This window comes from Zootoca vivipara, chromosome 16 (assembly GCF_965207765.1).
Source record: "Zootoca vivipara chromosome 16, rZooViv2.hap1.1, whole genome shotgun sequence".
Lineage (NCBI taxonomy): Eukaryota > Metazoa > Chordata > Lepidosauria > Squamata > Lacertidae > Zootoca > Zootoca vivipara.
The window spans coordinates 33104863-33130450 of record NC_142599.1 but is presented as its reverse complement, the minus strand read 5'-3'; the positions used below and the strand labels follow the sequence as shown (position 1 = coordinate 33130450).

At 50.3% G+C, this 25588-nt stretch overlaps 1 protein-coding gene across 3 annotated transcripts in view; it reads left to right on the top strand.

The window, feature by feature from the left end:
- The window catches only part of LOC118076292 (lysosomal acid glucosylceramidase), a 30687-nt gene extending 8536 nt beyond the window's left edge, over positions 1-22151 (top strand). For 2 of the 3 annotated variants that reach the window (XM_088659299.1, XM_088659298.1), the window contains exons 2-11: positions 584-688; positions 1550-1741; positions 4288-4437; positions 6496-6629; positions 7879-8051; positions 13529-13766; positions 15425-15649; positions 17703-17866; positions 19489-19605; positions 20584-22151. In XM_088659299.1, coding sequence (XP_088515425.1) covers positions 631-688; positions 1550-1741; positions 4288-4437; positions 6496-6629; positions 7879-8051; positions 13529-13766; positions 15425-15649; positions 17703-17866; positions 19489-19605; positions 20584-20722 — 1590 coding nt within the window. In that variant the 5' untranslated portion in view covers positions 584-630 and the 3' untranslated portion in view covers positions 20723-22151. The remainder of the gene's footprint in view (positions 1-583; positions 689-1549; positions 1742-4287; positions 4438-6495; positions 6630-7878; positions 8052-13528; positions 13767-15424; positions 15650-17702; positions 17867-19488; positions 19606-20583) is intronic. The other variant, XM_035098941.3, reaches the window with a different exon arrangement.
- The last annotated feature ends 3437 nt before the right edge of the window (positions 22152-25588 follow it).

Below are 25588 nucleotides of genomic sequence, written 5' to 3'. Positions count from 1 at the left end.
GAATTTGAGTGCATTTAAAGGCAAACCTCCCTCTTTTGCCTTTCCTGAAACCAGTAGTGGGTAGACGAAACAATAAAAACACCTTTCAAATCCCCCACCACCTCTGCATTTTGCAATGCACTTTTCCAGCCCAGTCACATTCATCAAAATGCATACATTAGGATAAAATGTACATAAAAATGCATATAATTGCAAAAACCATGTACCCAAATGCACTATATTAGGGGACCTGGTTTGGAAGCAGTACATTAGGAAATAAATTTTTTGGCATAGAATCATGAAAAATGCCCGCTAAAACGCTGATTAATTCTCATGAGGTCTCTCCCCCCCCCTTTAAGTAATCACAAACTGATGAGGAAATGTGGAGAACAGAACTTGAGACTGGAAAAATGAGGTGGGCAGACACTGAAATGGATGAAGCCACCTGACTCTTTGCACTGCACTTTGCACATGCCCATGGAAGTCTTGTTGGTGAAAACACAGCTGCAGGCAGAGCTGGCTAGCCATGAGGTTATCAAGGATGAGCCTTGAAATCATGACTGAACACGCCCCCCCTTCCCTCTCCCCTTTATTTTTGTTTCAGGACCATCTTTCCCGGCAGCAACATTTACTGCATCTGGCTGTGAAACCATGTGGAAAGGGGCTGTTGTTTGCTTCCTGCTTCTCCAGCTGACGGTTGCTGTGGCAGGTGAGTGACATTCGACTGAAGGTACAAACAAGCCTGGCCTTACCAACCAAGAGACTTGCCTCCAGAAGATGTGCCAATGACCTCCCTCTGCCCCGTTTGAGGTCTAAGTAGAGCAGCCACATACAGAGGCAGTCTACCTGTGGTGACGAAAGGTGTTGCTCAGTCATTGTAGAGCTGGATGGCAAAGGGGGGCTTTCCGATGGAGGCTGAATATTGCAGAAGCAAGATGGGTCATTGGCTACCGGGCTGTCTTATTAACAAAAAAGATCAACTCCCCCCCCCCGGCTTCCCAGAAAGGATGAATTGGGAGTAATCGGGGAGGGAGGGAGGATGTGGGCACTTTGTGGGCCCTGCAAAGAATTGCGGGTATGAGGAGCACTGATCATCCCACAATGAACACCCTTCTAGAAGCACTTTTGGTTCTGCAAATATAATCCAAGGCTCAGCCACCATTGGCCATTCTTTAGCTTTCTAACTATACCAGCTCTCTGTGCTTGCCATCACTTCACCCCTGCACCACCCACTCTCCCACAGCCCAATGAGGTGGCCCAGATGTTTCCTCCTATCAGGGAAAAGCCATTCCTATTCCTGTTATGGTTGTCCCTCTGACACTTGCCTGGACCACTGCCTCTTGTCATGCTGTAGTTCATAGCGCCACCTGTCTGTGGTCAGGCAAACTGCAGTGTGATGACATGCTTACATTTTTATTATATGTATAGAAATAAATTGCAATTGTTCTAGAGCATACAGCTTTGTGTGGCTACTGATTCGGCAAAGCTTTCCTGCTGAGAGAAGGCCTCCTCTCGCTTCCCAGAAATGGAACAACAACAAAAATCCAGATTTTCCTTTCGTTTCCCCCAGGAGGCCGTCCATGCTCTGCCAGGAATTTTGGGCATGGCTCATTGGTGTGTGAATGTGGGGCTTCCTACTGTGACACCTTGGAGCCTGTCTCCCTCCTTCCTCTGGGTTCCTACGTCAAGTATGAAAGCAACAAAGCTGGGTCGCGTGTGGAGCGCAGTGAAGGAGTCCTGCACGGTGACCCTCCAGGAAAAGGTGGGTTTGTCTACTTTTTTTTAGATCTACCTCCAAGGAGACTCCCTCTCTCTCCCTGTATCCTAATCTTTCTCCAAGAAGATTACACTTACACACCATTTTACGCTTACACTCCAATTTATCCTCACAATGAGACCCTGTGAGGTAGGCTGGACTGAGATGTGGTGGCTGGAGAAGGGAAGGTTACATAGCTGCCAAGTCTCCCGTATTCCCCGGGAAACCCCCGTTTTTCCAGCCGTTTTAAAAAACCCCGTAAATCCCCCGGATTCTTACCGGCCCAGGGAGGCTCCTTCTGTGCATGTCTAGAGTCTCTGGACATGCGCAGAAGCGATTTCTGGCGCTCTAGCCATTTTGGAAATGGGCAGAGCATGCGTAGAAGCGACTTCCGGTGCTGCTCTGCCCAGTTCCAAAATGGCCGCAGCACCACTTCCGCTGCCGTGCCACAGCCAATCCCAGATTTTTCAATCTGGGAGTTGGCACCTATGGAAGGTTAAAGGGAGGCTTCAGATACCCAAAGGGCAATGCACTGAAGGAAGTAGAACTTCCTAAGGGCATTACTTGTAGTACAGTGGAGCTGCCTGCCATGGGGTGAGAAGAAGGTGGGCTCTTCTTCTCTGGAATCATTGAAGAAAAGGCAGGATGATCATGTCTCAGGGGGTACCCTAGCTGAATCCCACATTGCAGATCCTGCAATGAGAAAGGCTTCCTCAACCTCGGCCCTCCAGATGTTTTGAGACTACAATTCCCATCAACCCTGACCACTACTGGTCCTACTAGCTAGGGATCATGGGAGTTGTAGGCCAAAAACATCTGGAGGACCGAGGTTGAGGAAGCCTGGGTTAGATGAGATGGTGATCAGGGACCCTTCCAGCTCTGTCGTTCTATGACTGGTGCAAAATGCCTCAGGCCACATCTGCAGCCAAAGACTCCTGGAAAGTAGAGTTTGTTAAGGTGCTGAAAGTAGTTAGGAAACCCCCTATTTCCCCCACAAAGTTCCTCAGGAAGAGAGAGAGATTTTTAAACCACTCTGAGAATGGCTGCTTTATCATGATGTTGTACAAGCGTTGGCAACCTTTTCTTCCTGTGGGCCGGAGGATTCCCACGGCCTATCGGCGGTGGGCCGGACCTGGGCCGCACAGGCGCAGAAGCCATTTCTGGTGGCGCTGCTGACATTTTGGAAATGGGCAGCCAGCACTGGAAATCGCTTCTGCGCAGCCGCAGACATGCGCAGAAGTGATTTCTGCTGCTGCTGACATTTTGGAAAATGGGCAGCGCAGCACCAGAAATCGCTTCTGCGCATGTCCGCGGCTGTGCAGAAGCGATTTCCGGTGCTGGCTGCCCATTTCCAAAATGTCAGCAGCAGCAGAAATCGCTTCTGCGGCTGCGCAGAAGCGATTTCCGGCGCTGCTCGGCGAGTCCCCACGCTGCGCTGCGCTGGTTTACCGCAGCGCGCAGGGGACTTGCTGAGCGGGCGGCTCGGTTCACGGGCGGCCCGTGGGCCGGATAAACAGCCTCCATGGGCCGGAGGTTGCTGATGCCTGATGTAGTTTGCAGCAGCACCTGTCTGTGGCCAAGGGAACTGCAGCCTGATGACATTCTTACATTTTTATTATACCTATAGAAATCATGGCAATTAATATAGAGCATTTACTTGAAGTCTAAAGTGATAAAAGAGTGCTTTAAATGTCTGGTGTGGATGTGGGCTCAGTGAGAGCATTGTAGAAGAGAAGAGATGTGAGCCTAGGTTCCCCCAAATCTTATGGATGAGGCCAAGCTTTCAAGAGTTGTTGGGAATATTGCTAGTCCATTCAAGCAATTTTTATTATATTTAGCCAAAAGCCTTTACAATTGATGACAGAGAATAAAAGGAAACTTCCTTCTAAAATCATACACGTAACCTGTAGCAGTTTACAACATAAAAAAAAAGAAATTTACAACATTAAGACTTAAGATTGGAGGGCATTCACATAGCTGGAATTCACATTCTTGGCTGCCAGCACAAATTTGGCTACCTGGTGTGTAATATATATAGATGTTTATCTGCGAGGAGCTCAACTGTGTGGCTACTGCTAGTCTACATTAGGAGAAATTCACACTAAAATGCTGGTGTATTTTAGTGGGGCCTTTAAAAAATAAATAAATTTTGGAAATAACACAATAAATTTGAGGGGGAAAATATTAATTTGGAGTAGAAATGATATGCTGTAGAAAAAGAACATTTAAGGAACCAGGGCGGCAGGCATATATTTTTCTTTGTTTGTGGTTGTTGTTGCGTTTGCTGTTGTTTGTTTTTGTTATTTTTGAAAATTTAATTAAAACATTAAATAAGTAAGTAAGTAAGTAACTGATGAGGAAATGTAGAATTTAAGACTGGAAAAATCAGAAAGCGAGAGGAAACTCCAATGGACAGATTTAGCCCATCCCTACCCTAAAGTAAGGGACGCGGGTGGTGCTGTGGTCTAAACCACAGAGCCTAGGGCTTGCCGATCAGAAGGTTGGTGGTTCGAATCCCAATCTAAGCCACCTTCTTCCTTCCTTCACTATAGAAACCCTCACTCTGGAGATCAAGACATCCCAGAAATATCAAAAAATCAAGGGCTTTGGTGGGGCCTTGACAGATTCGGCGGCAATCAATATCCTGGCGCTTTCTCCAAAGGCTCAGACCAATCTCCTCAAATCCTATTTCTCAGAACAAGGTAAGTTGCCAAGAGTTGGGTAACAGCAGCCGGGTTGCCAACTTACACCGCTGGTTCTGCTCCTCTGCTATTCCAGTGGATGGGTGGGGGGAAGCTCTGCTCCGTCTAATATCTGCATGCCATCCTGGCGTGAAAGGCAGAAGAGCAAAAATGTTGGCGATCTTGAAGGAAACTGACAAGTCCCAGAGTTGCTGTAACTCCCATCATCCCTAGCTAACAGGACCAGTGGTCAGGGATGATGGGAGTTGTAGTCCCAAAACATCTGGAGGGCCAAGTTTGCCTATGCCTGGTCCAAACCTTCTTCACAGGGAACTCTGGGAACTGTAGTTCTGTGAGGAAAACAGGGGCCTCCTCCTACCAACTCTCAGCAATAAACTACAATTCCCAGAATCCTTTGGGGGTAAGCGGTGTTTTAAAGTGGCACGATGCTGATTCAAATGTGCAGTGCAGATGGGGGCTAAGAATGGGGAAATGAGAAACTGCAATGGACAGATTCATCCTTTACTACCCTAAGCAGTTATGATCAGTCCTCACTGGACTTTTTTTACACCCTCCCACAGTAAAGATTGTTTGTTCTTTACTGTTCTTTACCACTGTACATAGAAATCACACGTGAGGTGACCATGGGCATACCCAGCGAGGGGCAGGGGGGCAGCTGCCACCCCCGGGAAGCAAAAAAAAATTACCGTATTTTACGGACCATAACCCACACTTTTCCCCTCCAAAAACTGAAGGGGAAAAGTCACTGCGGGTTATGGAAATCGGGCTGTTTCCACCCCCTCCACAGCTGCAGCCAGCGACAGGAACGTGGGGGGGGGGGAGAAGCAGCCTGAGCTGGGGGGGGGAGCGCGGACGGGAGCTCCATCCTTCCTTCCATCCTTCCCCCCTCTTTATTTCTTCCTGTCTCTCTCTCTCTCCCCCTCCCTCCCTCCCTCCCTTCTCTCTCTCATCCCTCCCTCCCTCCCTCCCTCCCTCCCTCCCTCCCTCCCTCCCTCCCTCCCTTCCTTCCTTCCTTCCTTCCTTCCTTCCTTCCTTCCTTCCTTCCTTCCTTCCTTCTCTCTCTTCCCTCCCTCCCTCCCTCTCTCTTCCCCCTCTCTTGCCCCCCCCCTAGTTTTGATCCTGGGTACGCCCCTGGAGGTGACCCCAAGGGGCAGCCCCATACAATTCCCAGGAAGATTGGCCTCATTTTTCCCAGCTTGTGGTGCAATTGCTGTCTAACCCTGTTTAACTCGCTCTCTATTTCTGTCTAACTCACTATTTAACTATTCTAATGCTCTAACAACCCATCTTGAGCTTCACTCTGTCTCAATTTGTCTCTCTAGTGATCTGTTCTCTCTCCCTCCCCCCTCTTTCTTCTATCTATATTAGGACCCAATCTATTCTCTTGGTTGTTTTAAACTGATTTTAAATATTATAATTTCACACAGTGCTTTTTTCGGGGGGGGGGGACACACAGGGGCACACAGACCCCTAAACATTTTGTGAATCTTTGTGCTTTTATCCATTTATTGCATTTATTTCCCCCGATTTGAACTATAAAATGGTGATTTTCTCGAGTCAAAATGAGAGTACCCCCTAAATATTTTTTTTAGGGGAAAAAAAGCACTGGTTTTTTTTTACATCATTTTGACCTTCCCTAGGACCCCATGGTGAAGGCAGGAAATAAATTGAACAAGTAATAATAGCCACACTGATCACCTCCAAAGATCTAACACAGGCACCCCCAAACTTCGGCCCTCCAGATGTTTTGGACTACAATTCCCATCATCCCTGGCCACTGGTTCTGTTAGCTAGGGATCATGGGAGTTGTAGGCCAAAACATCTGGAGGGCCGCAGTTTGGGGATGCATGATCTAACAGAATTTGTTAGGCGTGTGGATTCCAAATCAGACTTTCTCCTATTTACACATTAATTTGCGGATCAGGTGAATTCACTTTGAAATGTGGAAGGAAACACATACCCCCGCCCCCACCCCAAATAATTTTCCTCGGTGAGCCCTATTCCTGGGAGTAACCCTGCTCTGTCGTCACTTTCCACTTTGGCTCCACTTTCTCCAAGGGATCGAATACACCTTGGTCCGCGTCCCCATGGCGAGCTGCGATTTCTCCGTGAGGCTCTATACGTACGACGATTCGGAGGACGACTTTGAGCTGAAAAACTTCAGCCTGACGGAGGAAGACACCAAAATGAAGGTGAAGGGATTCGCCGATCCCCAGGATAAAGATTTAGGTCCATTCCCAGGGGAGAAAGTGGATTTAATGTGAACCCGTTTCATTTGTGCTTAGGGGGAACCAGCTAGTCCTTGACTAACTAAGAAACCTTAGCCCAAGACTCTCAGACTCCACTTAGAACCCCAAATGCCATTTTAGAAGATAAAAGAAAAATGTCCGTAGCTCACTGGTAGAGCATCTGATCAAGGGTTCAATCCCCAGCACCTCTGAGAATGCCCCCTGTCTAAAATCCTGGAGAGCTGCTGCCAGTCAGTGTAGACAATACCAAGCTACAGTGGTACCTCGGGTTACAAACACTTCGGGTTACAAACTCCACTAACCTGGAAGTAGTACCTCGGATTGAGAATTTTGCCCCAGAACTGAAATCGCGCGGCGGTGGCGGGAGGCCCCATTAGCGAAAGCGCGCCTCAGGTTAAGAATGGTTTCAGGTTAAGAACGAACCTCCGGAACGAATTAAGTTCGTATCCCGAGGTACCACTGTATTTTATTTAGTTATTGTTTTATAGATGGACCATGGGACCAATGCTCTGACAATAGCAGCATCCTTTATACCAAGCAGGATTCTTGGATCCTGGATCCTCTTACAGGAATATAGTTGAACTAGAGCCCCCTTCACTCCTGACTATTGGCCAATACTGGCTGTGGATGATAGGAGTTGTAGTCCGACGGTCGCTGGAGAGACACAGTCTGATCTCCCCTGCTTGGCCAGCTCTGTTGCCTTTACGGCAGATCCTAAGGACTGAACCGCAGGTCTTCTGTGTGCTCTCTTCCACTGATCTGGAGACGAGCGGACCTGCTATCCTTCAGAACGTTCTTGGACTCCAACGCCCATCATCCATATCCAATACTGGCCAATAGTTAGGGACGGTCGGCGCTGCAGTTCTTGGCCTCCAGCTCTCACCATCCCCATCAGCCAGCATGGCCAATGGTTAGGGATGGTGACAGCCCAACAAGAGCTGGGGGCCACCAGAGAAAACTGGGAAATGTTCCTTCTGGCAACCGTGTGAGAGCAGCGAAATCACTGAGACACGACACAGGTGTTGGGTGAAATCAGATCAAATCTTTATTGATTACGAAGGGAAATGGGGCTGGCGTGGCAGCAGGTCTTAGGATCAGCCAAACCTATGGCAATCGCCCAACGCTGAACCAAGCCAAGCTCCCAGGGTCTCTGACGGTGATGCTCAAACGATTTCCCACATCCCCTCCCCAGATCCCAATCCTTCAGCAAGCCCAAGCCGTGGCCAAGAAGCCACTTGCCCTCTATGCCAGCCCTTGGACGTCCCCAGTGTGGATGAAGACCAACGGGGCCATGACAGGCCGGGGGACTCTCAAGGGGAAACCGGGAGACCGATACCACAAGACCTGGGCCAACTATTTCATCAGGTAACGTCACCGACGTCGTTTGGTTCCATTTTATTTGACGGCTGACCAGTTTGCGACGGTCGCAGAGCAGTAAAGTTAGTGAAATATACTCGGAGTCGAGAGTGAATTTCATGCTCTTTATTCAGCTCATATTCATCAAGGAGAAGAAGAGAAGACGAATGGCTCTTTTCCCAAAACCATCTGCTTATATACATTATTTACACAATGGGCCTTGCGTGATTGGCTACTTCAGGGCTACACCTGTGGGCCAATTATATTGTGGATTGACTTCTGCCTGCAGCCTGATTGGCTGCTCCTACAGGCCAATCAGGTAGCAGATTCACTTCTGCCAGCCGCCTGATTGGCTGCTCCAGCAGGCCAATCAGGTTGCGGATTCACTTCCGCCTGGAGTTGGATTGGGTAGCTCCCACTGATTCTGAATCCTATTGTTCTAGGATTCAGCTCAGTACATAACACCCCTCCCCTCTAAGTTCCACTCCTGCCCGGGAAGTTGCATTCGTAGTCCCCAAGGTCTGCTGGCCGCCTCCGTGTGCGTTGTGGCCTGGGGTGTTCCTTGGTCAGGGGTTCTGGTTCTGGCTCGTGTTCCGAGGCTGCTGGCTGTGCCGGGGCTGTCTGGTCTGGCGCCACTGAACCACTAGGTTGTGACTCTGGTTCCGGTGTCCTTCCAGCCTCGGGGCGCCCCTCTGTGCCTACTGCTTCTGCTTCCCCTGCCCACCCCTCTCGCTCTACAGGCCTCACTGCCCTGCTGTCCCCTTGGGACCCCTCTGTCCCGCTCTCCTCCCGGGTTCCTCCTGGGAATCGTCGCCGTAGCTGGTCGCAGTGGCGGCGCCAACATTGCCCCCCTTCCGTTAGTACCTCGTACGACACGGGACCGGTCACCTTGGTGACTGTGGCGGGTACCCATGCTGGGCCTGCCCCAAAATTCTTTGCATACACTGGGTCCTGGGCCACAAATGTCCGGGGGTTCCTGCCTTTCCCCACCACTACCTCATCCTGAGCTCTGTCGGGGTGAAGTCGGTCCAGTCTAGTTGCAAGGCGCCGGCCCATGAGTAGTTCAGCTGGGCTCCGGCCCGTCGTTGTGCTTGGGGTGCTGTGCTGTGCTAGAAGAAATGCGGCAAGGCGGTATTCCCAGTCCCCTTGTGTTATGCGGCGGAGGCTGTCCTTGGTGGTCCGCACCATGCGCTCCGCTTGGCCATTGGTGGCAGGGTGGAATGGTGCTGAGCGGATGTGGCGGATGGCGTTCTGCGCTGTGAAGGTCTGGAACTCCTCTGACGTGAATGCGGTTCCATTGTCCGAGACGAGGGTGTCAGGGAGCCCGTGGGTTGCAAACAGCTTACGTAGTACCCGGATGGCTGCCGCCGTAGAAGTGGACGGTACCAGTGCGACCTCCAGCCATTTGGTGTAGGAATCCACCACTATGAAGAATGTTTTTCCCTGGAAGGGGCCAGCGAAGTCCACGTGCAAGCGTGACCATGGATGTCGGGCGGACTCCCAGGGCTGGACTGGGGCCCTTGGGGGATCCGGGCGGGATTCCTGGCAGGTCTGGCAGTGTTGGACCCAGGCCTCTATCTCTCTGTCAATCCCCGGCCACCACACATAACTCCTGGCAAGGGCCTTCATCCTCACTACCCCTGGGTGTGTCTCGTGTAGGGCTGTGAGGACCCTTTTGCGGAGGGGCTGGGGAACAACGACCCTGCTTCCCCATAACAGGCACCCCTTGTGGGCCGACAGTTCATGTTTGCGGTTTGTGTAGCCAGCGAATTCTGGCCCGGGGCTGCTGCTGGGCCATCCTCGCCACACCCAGTCCAGGACCCGGGAGATGACCCTATCTTTTGTGGAATGGTGCGCAACTTCTTGTGCCTGAATGGGTCGGTCGGGAAGCAGCTCCAGGGTCATAACCTCTTGCGCAGGCGCTGGGTCGGGGCCTGTTTCTGGTAGTGGTAGCCTGCTGAGTGCGTCTGCGTGGCCCATCGCCTTCCCAGGGCGGTGGATTAGTGCATACTGGTAGCCGGCAAGGAAAATTGACCACCTGAGGACACGTGGAGACAACACTTGGGGGGTCTGCTTCTCGGGGGCAAACAGGCCAAGCAACGGCTTGTGGTCAGTCACTATGGTAAAGGGCCGCCCGTACAAGAAATCATGGAATTTTTTTACGCCCTTCACGATTGCCAGACCCTCCTTGTCAATCTGTGAGTAGTTTCGTTCGGCTGCAGCAAGCGTCTGGGAGAAGTATGCCACCGGCACCTCTCTTCCATCCGGGAGTTGGTGTCCCAGGACAGCGCCGATGCCATAGGGAGAGGCGTCGCATGCCAGCACCACTGGCAGCCTCTCGTCGAAGTGTGCCAAGACCGAGTTCGAGACGAGCAAGTCCTTGACTGCCTGGAATGCGGCCCTTTGTCGCTGGCCCCACACCCAAGGGGCCCTTTTATCTAGGAGTCTGTGTAGGGGCTCCGCTACCGCTGCCTTATGGGGAAGGAAGGCATGGTAAAAGTTCAATAGTCCCACGAATGACTGAAGTTCGGGCTTGCTCTTGGGCGCTGGGGCCTCACAAATGGCCCGTACCTTGTCACCGGTTGGATGGACCCCTTCTGCGTCCACCTTAAATCCCAGAAAGTCCACCTGCGGCACTCCCAGTAAACACTTTTCCCGCTTCACCTTGAGGCCCGCTGTCTGGAAACGGTGCAGGACGGAGCGGAGGCGGTCCTCAAATTCCTCTGGTGTGGGCCCGGCGATCAGTACATCATCGAAGAAGGGGGTGACGCCAGGAATCCCTTTAAGGAGAGAGTCCATTAGATTCTGGAATATGCCTGGTGCCACGCTAACGCCAAATTGCAGCCGCTTTACTCTGAATGCCCCTCTGTGCGTCACAATCGTCTGAGCCTCTGCTGTGGCTTCGTCCACAGGCAACTGTTGATACGCTTGGGCCAAGTCCAGTTTGCCAAAGATTTTTGACCCAGCCAGGGTGGCGAGGACATGGCTGACCACTGGCACTGGGTATGCATGGGCCGTGAGAGCCTTGTTTATGGTGCATTTGTAGTCTGCACAGATGCGGACCGAACCGTTAGGCTTGACGGGTGTGACAATTGGAGTTTCCCAGGGGGCGTTGGGCACCGGCTCCAGCACTCCTTGCTCCACGAGCCGGTCCAATTCCTCGTCTATGCGGGGTTTCAGGGCGAACGGGACCCGGCGGGCCTTGTGCCTGATGGGTCGTACAGCGGGGTCTAGCTGTAGGGCGATGGGGGGTCCTGTATATCGTCCCAATGCCCCATCGAAAACCCCTGGAAACTCTTTGCATATGGCGTCCACGTCCACTTGTAAGCTAGTGCGGTTCACCCCAGTAATGGCTAGCCCCAGAGGTCCAAACCATGCCAGTCCCAGTAAGCTAACGTAGGGGCCCTTAACTACCAGCAAGTCCAATTGTTGCTTTCGCCCTCGATATTGCACCCTGAAGGTCCCCACCCCCATTGTAGGGACCTTACGTTTCTGGAAGTCCCGGAGGGTGAATGGGGCCGGCCTTAGTTTGGGACCCCCATTAGGGCACAGTTCCCTTAATGTTCGGGCCGAGATTATGGATAGAGTTGAACCCGTGTCCAGCTCCATGCGGCATGGGGCTCCCTCTATCTGTACCTCTATATAAATTTTCTCTGTGCTGGGATGGGGCAACTGGAATACCTGGTAGTCCGTGATCTCCGTCGAGTTGCCTTGGTGCATGGTGCCGTGTGACCTGGGGCTCCTGGGTCGGTCATCTGATGCTTGTCGACGGGTGAGTCGAGCCCGACACACCCGGGCGATGTGTCCCAATTTTCTGCACTGCCTGCACTCTGCGTTGCGGAAACGACAGGTCCTCCTCTCGTGGTTCTCCCCGCAGCTTGCACAGTTCCCTCCTTCTCGTCGAGGCTGCTGTGGTGTGTGTGCTGCTTGAGTGCGCCGCTGTACTCGGTGTACTTCCTCCCTGTCAGATTCAGATTCGTCGGTGAGGTCTTCGTGGTAGACCCTCGGTTGGGATGGCGGGGCCGGTCGTGCCTCTTGCGTTGACCTCTCGGCGGCTTCGGTTGCCAGGGCTTCCTCCAGAGCAATCTGGAACGTGAGGTCTTTTTTGGCGTAGAGGCGTCGTTGCAACATCTCGTCCCTCAGGCCACCGACGAGGCGGTCACGAAGCATGTTCTCCAACTCTGAGAAGTTGCATAACCGGGCGGCTTGGCGGAGGGAGGTCACAAACCCAGTTATGGTTTCCCCTGGGGCTTGCCGCTTTGCGTAGAAGGCATTTCGGCAAGCTACCACCGAGGGCTGTGGTGAAAAGTGCTCCTTCAGCCGTTCCATTATTGTTTTGTAAGAGACGGTAGCGACATCTCTAGGTGCAAGGAGAGCCCGGGCGATTTCAAACGTCTCCTCTCCACAGACGCTGAAGAATGTCGCCCTCTTCATGGCATCGTTGGTGACTTCTTTCGCTTGCAGGAGGAAGTTGAAACGGGCGGCGTACCCTTCCCAGTCTCCTGATGCTGGTTTGAATGGCAAGAAGCTGCTGTCGGTTGCCATTCTGGGTTCCTTGGGTCCTGGAGCTGAAGCCTGGATGCACGGTGCGATGCAGCGGTGCAGCAGGTGGCGGTGCTGCGGTGCAGTGCGTGGTGGCGGTCAGCTCAGCAGGATCCCATCCTCGTCGCCAGTGAAATATACTCGGAGTCGAGAGTGAATTTCATGCTCTTTATTCAGCTCATATTCATCAAGGAGAAGAAGAGAAGACGAATGGCTCTTTTCCCAAAACCATCTGCTTATATACATTATTTACACAATGGGCCTTGCGTGATTGGCTACTTCAGGGCTACACCTGTGGGCCAATTATATTGTGGATTGACTTCTGCCTGCAGCCTGATTGGCTGCTCCTACAGGCCAATCAGGTAGCAGATTCACTTCTGCCAGCCGCCTGATTGGCTGCTCCAGCAGGCCAATCAGGTTGCGGATTCACTTCCGCCTGGAGTTGGATTGGGTAGCTCCCACTGATTCTGAATCCTATTGTTCTAGGATTCAGCTCAGTACATAACAGTTAGGCACACTAACAAAGCCCACAGCTAGTGCAGCAAAGGCTCCTGGGAGAAAAATGGCGACAATTCAGCACCAAGGGGCCTTCTTCTTCCTCGGGGGAGAAAAGGGATATCGTAGAGCTGAGAAAGGTTGAGAAATCATCAAGGGGAGGGAGCGACTTTCTCTCTTGGAGAAAAGGCGGGATGAGATGAAATGGTGGGTGTTTATGAAAGTTACGCTTGGCCGAGAGAGAGCGGATAGACAAAATTATTGTATCGCTCTCATAAAACGAGAACCTGTGGACATTCCATGAAGCTGAAAATGGGAAGATTCTGGGAGGACAAAAGAGTTTAGTTTCTTAAAAGAAAAATCTCAGGAAGTCATCTGAGGGGGAAATCTCCTCAGCAACATCTTGGCTCGCTGTTCTTGCTAACTTTCGTTGCCATTCCCCTCTGCAGGTTCTTAGACGAATACGCCAAGCATAACTTGACTTTCTGGGCTGTGACGGCTGGGAACGAGCCAACGGCTGGCGACATCATCTTTTACCCCTTCCAGTGCCTGGGCTTCTCCCCCGAGCACCAGAGGGACTTCATCGCCCAAGATCTGGGTCCTGCCTTGGCCAACAGCTCTTACAAGGGCATTGAGCTGATCATTCTGGATGACCAAAGGGTGATGCTGCCATACTGGGCCGAAGTGGTGAGTGGGCCGCCTTGGACCGGTGGAACCCAAACCCCTGTTTTCCTATTTATTTTGCTAAAGGCCAAGTCGGCACCATGCATTTAAAGCCCCAGGAGGCCATTTTGACAGTCATGGCTTTGCCCAAAGCACCCTGAAAGTCCAGAGCAATAAATTGTTGTTATATGATACAAATAAACCAGGAAGGACCAGGCTAAATATCTATCCAGTTCGCCATTCTCTTTCTCCCAATCAGAGCAGCCGGAGGAAGGACCGATGGCTCTGGCCTGAGGTCTGAACTGATTGCCTCAAGGGGAGGGGAGGGATACCCACAGGTTACCCACACCTGTGGGGAGCAATTGCTAAATTCCCTTCTTCATAATCCAGGACAAGGAATTAGGCTTCCCCTCCCACCCCTCGCTGCTACCTTGCAGAGTCTCAAATGTGCGCATCCTTAAGATAAGGCCCACTGAAACCAGCTAGCCTTGAGTTTGCTTTGGGGATTTGTAGCTGTCATCTTCACTCTCCTCCATGAGGTCTAGAAACATGCCGGTGTGGGGTGTGTTGTAGGAATTTCCCCCACCCCACTGAATCACACACACACACACACACACACACACACACACACACACATTTCCACATGACTATCCTTGGGAGGCTCTGCCAACTGGACATTTCCCCATCAATGGTGCCACAATAGAAGACTCCTCCAGGAATGGATTAAACCCGGCCTTAAACAAAGGACAGCAATCAACCCTCAGGAAACTATGAACTTCTCTTTGTGCTCAGGAATTCACACCTGGGAGGGGTGAGAGGAGGACCAGGATAGGTGTCAAAGTCCTCAAGTTACTACCTCAACCCCTCCCCTTTCATGATGTGTTAGTGACATAGTTATGATGTAGGGATGACGTGTTTTGTGGGTGTTTCTTGGTGATGGGAAAGCTGATAAAAGTAGAGATTCTCTTTTGTTCTGGACTCCATCTTGCTTCACCTCATTGCGGGTGGGGTCCTGTCGCGCGACAGTCTTCTTTTAACAAAGGCCAAGCCTACTGGCTGCTGTTTTGCTCTGATATTCTTGGCTGGAGTCTTGTTTTGCCCAAGGGAGCCCTCAGATTTTCATAGCTGTCAACCCTCCCTTTTTTGCGGGAAACTCGCTTATTCCAAGCCGCAGCTGTCAGCCTTCCCCTTTTTTGCTGGAAATTCCCTTATTCCAGCGCCGTTTCCCGCTGCTATCCTGGATTGTTAGATATACCATAGACTGTCCCCGGGACAGATGAGGCTGCTGCTGATCCCTTATTTTCAAATCCGAAAGTTGACAGCTATGCAGATTTTCCGTTAACAGGTGGAAAGGCCAAACATAGAATATGAAGCTCTGTAAGCTTGACAATTCTGTCAGGCAGAAGAACCAGGCAGAGGGCCTTCTCGGTAGTGGCACCCACCCTGTGGAACGCCCTCCCACTAGATGTCAAAAAGAAAAATAACTACCAGACTTTTAGAGGACACCTGAAGGCAGCCCTGTTTAGGGAGGCTTTTAATGTTTAATCGATTATTTTATTTTTCTGTTGGAAGCCACCCAGAGTGGCTGGGGAAACCCAGCCAGATGTGCGGGGTATAAATAATCAATTATTATTATTATTATTATTATTATTATTATTTTATTATCCCTTGTGTACTTCTAGGTTCTCAAGGACCCTGTGGCGGCCAGTTACATCAATGGGATCGGCATCCACTGGTATTTAGATTTCTTGGCCCCCATCGACTTGACTCTCTCCATCACTCACCACCTTTTCCCCAAGTATTATCTCATCTCCACCGAGGCCTCTACAGGATCGTATTTTTGGGAGCCCCGTGTGGTGTTGGGGGAGTGGGACCGCGGCAGCAAGTACAGCCACAGCATCCTTGCGGTAGGAGCTCGAGCGGCAATGGCTTTTAAAAAATAATAATAATGAAAGTTTAGTAGAATTTCAGAGTCCGGCATTTGCTTGTTTGTTTGAACAAAATTTATATATCAACTTGAAGGAAACCTCTCCGCAGTTAACGATAAATACAAAACGAAAGAGGAAAGCGATAGATTAAAAACCCAGTTAAAAATGAGTGCAGGCAGCAACTGTTTTAGGTACGTCTGATATGTTCACGACTGCACATTGTGCCGCTCGGAAGTGATCCAAAAACGTCACGGAAAGGGGTGGGATGGGGTGTTTTCTCGACGGGTGTTCAGATTGTACGCGATTTCATGTACTGTAAGTGCGCCGATGTCTCAGAAGGTAACCCCTGCACAAATCTGTCACTGCCTGCATTTTAAAATATTCTAAAGATCATTAAAACCAGCTAAAAAGAAATAAAACACCTGTAAATTTCTATGTGTCTGGGTTGGGTTTGCCTAGACAAAGACGTTTTCAGCCAGCACCCAAAAGAGTACGGTGAAGGTGCCTACCTATTGGCAGTCAATTTGCAGGGAGTTCCAAAGTTTAGTGTCATTGAATTCTACTCAATATTGATCCAGAGCAGGATTCCCCCCAAAATAGACCAGAGGCAATTGTATTTCATCCAGCAGAGCTTTACTGCTACTGAAGGCAAATGAGCATAATGGTCACAAATCCAATACATTCAGGATTGGCACTGTCCGTAAGAAATCCAGTTGCAGCAGACTTAACTTAAAAATTCCAATAATTTATAATAAAACGGAACTTTGACGCTATATGCAGAACATCACACCAGAAGGAAAAGAGATAGAACGAGAAAGTGAAACACAGGCTCCTTCTGGCCTATTTTTATAGTCAGCATGATCTTGACAGAAAGAAAAGAGAACCAGTTCAAGCCAGCTGTACTCAGCTTCTCTGAAGGAATAACCCAAACATCATGAACCTTCTGCTTGTTTCTTTCACACAGAGAAGCTTCCAGAAGCTTCCAGAACCCTCTTGAATTAATTAGAATAGGAAAGATCTCTACACATCCGATCAATACTTTCATTACTAAGAAATGCAAACTGACATTTACAGGTGAAACTCGGAAAATTAGAATATCGTCGAAAAGTGCATTTATTTCAGTAACGCAACTTAAAAGGTGAAACCAATATATGAGATAGATTCATGACATGCAAAGCAAGATATGTCAAACCTTTATTTGTTGTAATTGTCATTATTTGTCATTAGGCGGGTCAATTATAAATGGAATGGAATTAATGAAATGTAATAGCGATGTTTATTTTTGTATTATTCTAACTATTTGTTTTATTACTGTGGAATTTCCAAAAGAAAGCATTTGTAAAAATTAAAAGAAAAAGAAAAAATAATAAGTTGCATTACTGAAATAAATGCACTTTTTGACGATATTCTAATTTTCCCAGTTTCAACACTAAAATATCGGTTTCTTACAACTGCTTAGGAATTTCCTCCCGTTAAATATTAGGCTCCATCTCTATTGCCTTAGTGGTTCCTACTAAATACCTTCCTCTTTCAAGGAGCCTTTTCAGTAGAGATACAAATCCAAGATGTTTTTAAGATTTCTTTCTCCAATTGTTTAATCATTTCTTGTTTGCTGCTCTCAGGTGGCTTTGGGAGGAAAGGAAAGGCCAAAAACTGAATTAATGAATAAATTAAGCCTATTAAGAGGCATGTGTGACTAAGATATATTGGTTTCCTTCCTTAGTTTGAAAAGTACAGTGGTACCTCGGTTTATGAACACAATTGGTTCTGGAAGTCTGTTCATAAACTGAAGCGTTTATAAACTGAAGCGACCTTTCCCATTAAAAGTAATGGAAAGTGAATTAATCCGTTCCAGATGGGTCCGCGGCGTTCGTAAACTGAAAATTCGTAAACCGAGGTGTTCGTAAACCGAGGTTCCACTGTACTTCTATGCAGCCGGTGCATAAAATCTGATCAACCTAGCAGTACATTAAAAATGTGTAATAAATAAGATGAATAAACAAATCAAGTGTCCTTCTCTGCCTTCTTGCAGAATCTCAATAACTACGTCACAGGCTGGACGGACTGGAACCTTGTCCTGGACATGGAAGGGGGTCCCAACTGGAGCAAAAATTATGTCGACAGTCCTGTCATTGTAGACGCAGCCAACGATGTGTTTTACAAACAACCCATGTTTTATCACATGGCACACTTCAGGTGAGACGGCAGGACCCTCCACACATGACCCCCCCCCCCGTGCCAACCATATTGAGTCCTAAAATGGGGAGGCCCTGTGGGTGGCGCCGCCTCAGGCTGCGGCCTGCTTGGCTTTGATGGATGACAGGGCCTTCTCGGTGGTGGCTCCTCGTTTGTGGCACACGTGCGCCTGTCGCTCGTGCTGCTGGGTTGCAGGCGGATTTTTTTTAAAAAAAATGCTCCCATTCACCCGGGCATTAGATGGCTGATAGGTATGGGCCAAGGCAAGGGTTAAATTAAAAAACCATGAGAGAATGTGGTTGCTCCAGAGGGTGGCAACACGAGAACGGGGCCTTCTCTGCAGTGGCTCCCCGTCTGTGGAACGCTCTCCCCAGGGAAGTTCACCTGGCGCCTTCATTACACACCTTTAGGCGTCAGGCAAAAACATTCCTTTTTAACCAGGCCTTTGGTTGACCTGATCGACATCCTGTACCTTTTTAAAATGCAGCTCTTTTTGGGTGTGTGTGTGTGTGTCGTGTTATCAGGTTATTGCTTTTACTTTGATTTTATATATTGTTATCGTTTATGTGAACCACCGTGAGACCTCCGGGTATAGGGCGGTATATAATTTCAGTAAATAAATAAAAACGTTTTAGATGTTGTAAGTATGTTTTTTTGGAAGTTTCCCCCCCCCCCCAAAAAAAACACCATTATTATTTTAAACCATAATGTTTTTAAATATTTGATATTTGCTGCCCTGGGCTCTTCTGAGAGGAAGGAAGGTACGGGATACAAATTTAATAAACAACCAAACAGATAAACACTCTCAGTCCCAGCTCCCCCTCCTCCAAACCACCTCAGAATAACCCCCTTGGTTGTGTTGAGATGGGACTAATAGACCCTCACTCTGCAGCAGCAGGGCTGGTCTTGAGCTACTTAGATCTAATATCAGGTACACAGGCTGAGACCCTCCCTGCCCGCAGACTGTCTCGCCAGAGTGGTGCATGCTCTAGTTATATCTTGCTTGGACTACTGCAATGCGCTCTACGTGGGGCTACCTTTGAAGGTGACCCGGAAACTACAATTAATCCAGAATGCGGCAGCTAGACTGGTGACTGGGAGCGGCCGCCAAGACCACATAACACCGGTCTTGAAAGACCTACATTGGCTCCCAATACGTTTCCGAGCACAAGTCAAAGTGTTGGTGCTGACCTTTCAAGCCCTAAACGGCCTCGGTCCAGTATACCTGAAGGAGCGTCTCCACCTCCATTGTTCTGCCCGGACACTGAGGTCCAGCTCCGAGGGCCTTCTGGTGGTTCTCTCGCTGAGAGAAGCCAAGTTACAGGGAACCAGGCAGAGGGTCTTCTCGGTAGCGGCGCCCTCCCATCAGATGTCAAAGAGAAAAACAACTACCAGACTTTTAGAAGACGTCTGAAGGCAGTCCTGTTTAGGGAAGCTTTTAATGTTTAATAGATTATTGTATTTTAATATTGTGAAGGAAGCCACCCAGAGTGGCTGGGGAAACTGAGCCGGATGAGCGGGGTATAAATAATTTATTATTATTATTATTATTATTATTATTATTATTATTATTATTAAACCACATTCCCCTTTCCCCCTGCTTCTTTACTATGCTAATGCAGCAAGTTCCTCCCGGAGGGAACCCAGAGGATTGAGATTCAGAGGAGCAAGTGGACCGACTTGGAATATTCGGCCTTCTTGCGTCCAGATGGCTCAGCGGCTGTTGTTGTCTTGAACAGGTGAGTGGGAGCCAGGTGGCCTCCGTGCTGCCGCTGAACGGCTGTCAGAAGAAAATAAGACGAACACCTGAAAGGTCACCTTCTCAGTGGGCCATCAGATCCTCAGTGGGAAACCAGCAAGCAGGATTTTCACACAAGAGCTACTCTCCCCTCCTGTGGTTTCCAGCAAGTGGTATTCAGAAACATGGCTGCCTCCAATAGTGGATGGAGGCAAAGCATAGCCATCGTGGCTACTGGCCATTGATTCGCCCCACGAACTTGTCAAGTCCTCTTTTAAAGCGATCTAGGTTAGTGGCCCTCGCTGCCTCCTGTGGATGGGAGTTCCAGAGTTTAACCAAGCGCAGCATAAAGAAGTTCCTTTCTTTTATCTGGCCTGGATCTTCCAACATTCAGCCCCCTCCAGTTCTAGCGCTACAAGATTATTCTCGGGGTGGCGGGTTCAAGCCCTGCATTGGTGAAAAGGTTCCTGCATTACAATTCCATGACTCGGATTCTAAGAAAGGGGGGAAAAAACCTCTTCACTAACTACTATCTCCACGTCATGCAAAAATACAAATTTCTATCTTGCTCGCTCGCCTTTCCCTTAAACTATAAAGCCCCAAATTCTGTAACCTTGCTCCTCTTGGGCAAGTTGTTCTGTGCCCTTGATCGTTCTGGTTGCCCCCTGCCGTTCCTTCAGCCTCGTGTGATTCTGTGGAGTTAAAGGCACCTTGCGGGAATCATAGAATTGTAGAGTTGGATATGGAACCCAAGGGTCATCTAGTCCAGCCCCTGCAATGCCGGAACCTTTTCTCCAATGCCTTCCTCTCCGCTGCCTTGTCTTTTTTGAGCTCGTTTCGGTTGCCCTTTTCTTGTGGGCTGAGGAAAGGAGCAGCTTTTCCCTGGATTTCTCCAGAACTATTCCTGGACCAGAATTCCCCCTCAGCCCGCCGCCTGCCTATCTTTCTAAATCGTTCCCTGTCTCACCCTCTTCCTCAGGTCCCACAAGGACGTCCCGTTTGTCATCTCCGACCCAGGCGTGGGCCACATCGAGGCCGTGTCGACCGCCGACTCCATCCAGACCTACCTCTGGGAGCGGCCCATGGAGGCAGCGGCAGCACCCCCCGCCCAGCAATAAATATTCTGCGCCCGTGAGATGGGTTGGCGTTAGCAGGGAGAAGGGGAGATCGTGAATTGGTTGCTGCAGGAGTCCTGGGGATGGGTCTGCCAGCTCTGTGGGAAGGCCTGTATGAACCAGGAACTGAACAGGGTGTTTTCTCTGCAGCTGGTGTTGGATAGGTTTAACACTCTCTGTTTTACCCGGAGCATAGCTGCCAAGTCTCCCGTTTTCCCCGGGAAACCCCCGTTTTTCCAGCTGTCCCCAGCTGAAAAACCGGATTTTTTTGTTTCCCCCCGGTTTATTCTGCCGCGGCGGCCATTTTGGAACTGGGCGGAGCATGCTCAGAAGCGACTTTTGATGCTGCTCTGCCCAGTTCCAAAATGGCTGCAGCGCGACTTCTGGTGCGGCAGCCATTTTGGAACTGGGCACAGCAGCATCAAAAGTCACTTCTGAGCATGCTCCGCCCAGTTCCAAAATGGCTGTCGCGCTACTTCCGGTATGCTAATTTCGGTCCGGTCCCTTATTTTTCAGAGAGGAACTTGGCAGGTATGACCCAGAGAGCAGACCTGTTAACATTACTGGACCCAAGCTAGCCATGCCCATTACTTCCAGCGGGTCTACTCTGAGGAAGACCAGCATCGACTGCATAAAAATGCCATTAGGCAGGTGCCGGGGGGGGGCACACCTTTGACCCGAACGGCGTTGCCGAACGACAGCTCCCACCCGCGAGCGCGGCTGGTGGAAGTTGGATTTGAACGACGTTCCTGTCTCCCAGCAGCCCCAGCAAGCATGCCCAAGGGATGATGGGAGTTGTAGTTCAGCAACGTCTCAAAACCCTGCACTGGCTATAAAAAACACCTAAGCCAGCCCTTTCTTTGCTATTTGAGTTGCCATTCATTCCATAGAGGGCTTTGCCATGCCCACCTCACGGGGCTGATCTCCTCCTCCTCCTATCTCAGATGTTTTCATACAATAAATCAGTTTTTTTTCCCTTTTTCTAGAAACCCATCGGCTTCCTGGCTTTCTTTCATGGGATTTCGGGCTAGGGTGGGAGTGCAGAGGGACAGAAGGAGGGCTGGTGTTGGTGTTGCCCCCTGTGTACAGTGGTACCTCGGTTTAAGTATACAATTGGTTCCGGAAGTCTGTACTTAACCTGAAGCGAACTTTCCTATTGAAAGTAATGGAAAGTAGATTAATCCGTTCCAGACGGGTCTGCAGAGTGCTTAAACTGAAGCGTTCATAAACTGAAGCGAAGTTTCCCATTGAAAGTAATGGAAAGCGGATTAATCCATTCCAGACGGGTCCGCGGAGTACTTAAACTGATAGTACTCAAACCGAAGTGTACTTAAACCAAGGTATGACTGTATTGTGAACGCTTTCCCTGTCAGTGTTTCCCAAGAAGTAGAGAGACACCTCCCACTCAGTTTTCCAAAGCCTGGGGTGCATGGGCGTACCCAGGATCAAAACTGGGGGGGCAAGGGGAGGGGCCAAGGCACAGAAGGGGAGGGGCCACAAAGTGGGCAGGGAAAGTGCAGTCAGAGGCGCCGGGCTGATGGGCAGAGGCGGAGCACAGCCCGACAGAACGCACCGTGGCGCGACCTCCCTCCAGCTGGGAGATTGAGAGATTGAGAGAGAGAGAGAAAGAGAGATCTGGAACCGTGCAGACGCCCCTCTCTCCTTGCGACCCTGTTCTCAGCAACTGCCGACCCCTGCACGGTTTTGCATGCGGGCAGATGACGGAGCCAAGCTCCTCCCGCTGCCTCGCGATGGCCCAATTGAAAAGACCCTGGCCAAAGGCGGGCGCCTTTGTCACAGAGAGGAAAGCTGGGGAGGCGCTGGCAATAGTGCAGCCGCCGCTGCGCCAGGAAAGGGGGCAACAAGGCAGGAGTTCGCCAGGGCAGGAAGGCCCCCCTGCCGCGCTCCCTGGTTCCCCGCCGTGCATGGCTTTGCCTGAGGGCGTGACGGGGAGCTGGAGGGAGAGCGTGGCGCGACGGGCGGGAAAGGCGAACTCGCGCTCCGCTGGGCTGTGCCCCTCCCTAGAAGCAGGGCTGGTGGGCGGAGACAGAGCCCAGCCCAGCCCAGCGGAGCGCGAGTTTGGTGTTCCTGCCCGCCGCGCTGCGCTCTCTGGTTCCCCGCCGCGCTTGGCCTTGCCTGAGGGCGCGACGGGGAGCTGGAGGGTGGCCGCAGCGTGGCGGGCGGGAACGGCGAACTCGCGCTCCGCCGGGCTGTGCCCCTCCCTAGAAGCAGGGCTGGTGGGCGGAGGCGGAGCACAGCCCGGCGGAGCGCGAGTTCGCCATTCCCGCCGCGCTGCGCCGCGCCGCACCCTGCCTCCAGCTCCCCGCCGCGCCCTCAGGCAAGGCCAAGCACGGCGGGGAACCAGGGAGCGCGGCGCGTTGTGCGGGAACGGCGAACTCGCGCTCCGCCGGGCTGTGCCCCTCCCTAGAAGCAGGGCGGGTGGGTGGAGGCGGAGCCCAGCCCAGCGGAGCGCGAGTTCAGCGTTCCCGCCCACCGCGCCGCGCTCTCTGGTTCCCCGCCGTGCTTGGCCTTGCCTGAGGGCGCGGCGGGGAGCTGGAGGGAGGGTGCGGCGCGGCGCAGCGTGGCGGGAATGGCGAACTCGCGCTCCGCCGGGCTGTGCTCCGCCTCTGCCCACCAGCCCTGCTTCTAGGGAGGGGCAGCCTGCGGCCCCCACTTGCCCCGCAGTGGGTACGCCCTTGTGGGGGGGGGCAGCTGGCTTCTAGAGTAGGGCAGCTGCCCTAACTTGCCCCGTGGTGGGTACGCCCTTGCTGGGGTGCATAGAGTGGGAGGTTTGTGACATCGGAGGGGGTCTGGGCCTCGTGGTGCCACAGGCCTTTTATGTCTTAAACAAAGAGTTCAGAACCTGTGGCCTTTTGGATGTTGCTGGGCTCCCAGCTCCCATCGCTGGTCGTGGTGGTTGGGGCTGCTGGGAGTCAGGAATCCCACATCATCTCTACACTCCCCTCTAGCCTGGGATTGTTAAACAGGTTAGCACAGGGGTCTGGAAACTTTTTCAGCCATGGGCCGGTCCACCGTCCCTCAGACCATGTGGTAGGCTGGACTATATTTTTTGGGGAAAAGAATGAATTCGTATGCCCCACAAATAACCCAGAGATGCATTTTAAATAAAAGGACACATTCTACTCATGTAAAAACACGCTGATTCCCGGTCCGTCCATGGGCTGGATTTAGAAGGTGATTGGGCCTGATCTGTCCCCCAGGCCTTAGTTTGCCTTCCCATGGGTTAGCACAGGCATCCCCAAACTTCGGCCCTCCAGATGTTTTGGACTACGATTCCCATCATCCTTGACCACTGTGCAACGAACACTCTTTCCAAACCCAAAGACTAGCTCCTGTCTATCTCACCTACCTACCTAATCTCTCCAAAGCACATGTAGAACGGAGAAGGGTGGGGAATAAGTAAATAATTCACTTCTAATGGGAGACTATTCCCAACCTCCTTTTCAGTTCTCTGGAAAACTCAAAATACCCAAGTTGATGGGAAAGGTCTCAGAGCTCAGGTATAGAGCTCCAGCTTCATACATTCCTAGTTCAATCCCTGGTGTCCCCAAGAAGGGATAGGAATGTCTCCTGGCTGAAATGATGGGAAGACACTGCCAGTCAGAGTTGGTAATACTGAGCTGGATGGGCCAGTGGTTTGGCTCAGCTAAGGGGAAGTTTCCCTTGCGTCCGATGTTCTTTTGTTGTCCTTTATCCTAAGAGCAAGCAATCTTCCCCGCAAAACAAGAGGATTAATGCCTTCCTTTAAGAAACAGTATGAAACATCATACAGGTGAAACTCGGAAAATTAGAATATCGTCGAAAAGTGCTTTTATTTCAGTAACGCAACTTAAAAGGTGAAACCAATATATGAGATAGATGCATGACATGCAAAGCAAGATATGTCAAGCCTTTATTTGTTGTAATTGTAATTATTTGTCGTTAGGCGGGTCAATTATAAATGGAATGTAATTAATGAAATGTAATAGCGATGTATGTTTTTGTTTATTTTTGTATTATTGTAATTATTTGTTTTATTACTGTGGAATTTCCAAAAGAAAGCATTTGTAAAAATTGAAAGAAGAATTAAAAATAGTAAGTTGCATTACTGAAATAAATGCACTTTTTGACGATATTCTAATTTCCCGAGTTTCACCTGTATGTAAAATAGCACAAGTACAAAAATTCTGAATACAGAAGGAGGGATGTCATGGAATTCTACTCGGTACTGATCCAAAGCAGATTCCAATGTGTAGTTAGCAGAGTAAAAACTTAAACGCGTTGCAGGATTCTCAGAAAATGGACCAGAGGCAATTGTATTTCATCCAGCAGAGCTTTACTGCTACTGAAGGCAAATGAGCATAATGGTCACAAATCCAATACATTCAGGATTGGCACTGTCCACAAGAAATCCAGTTGCAGCAGACTTAACTTAAAAATTCCAATAATTTATAATAAGACTGAACCTTGACACTATATACAGAACATCACACCAGAAGGAAAAGAGAAAGTGAAACACAGGCTTCTTCTGGCCTATTTTTATAGTCAGCATGATCTTGACAGAAAGAAAAGAGAACCAGTTCAAGCCAGAGAACCAGCTCACACAGAGAAGCTTCCAGAAGCTTCCAGAACCCTCTTGAATTAATTAGAATGAGAAAGATCTCTGCACATCAGATCAATACTTTCTGTACTAAGAATTGTAAACTGACACTCCCTGCTTCAAGAATAAAGCCATTGGCCTTGGAATATGCATACCTGCCAAGTCTCCCACTGAAAAATGCGGGAGCAGCAGCGGCGCAGCACCGGAAGTTGCGTAGAAGCAACTTTCGGGGCCGCTCTACCCATGTGTGGGCACCGGAAATCGGGCAG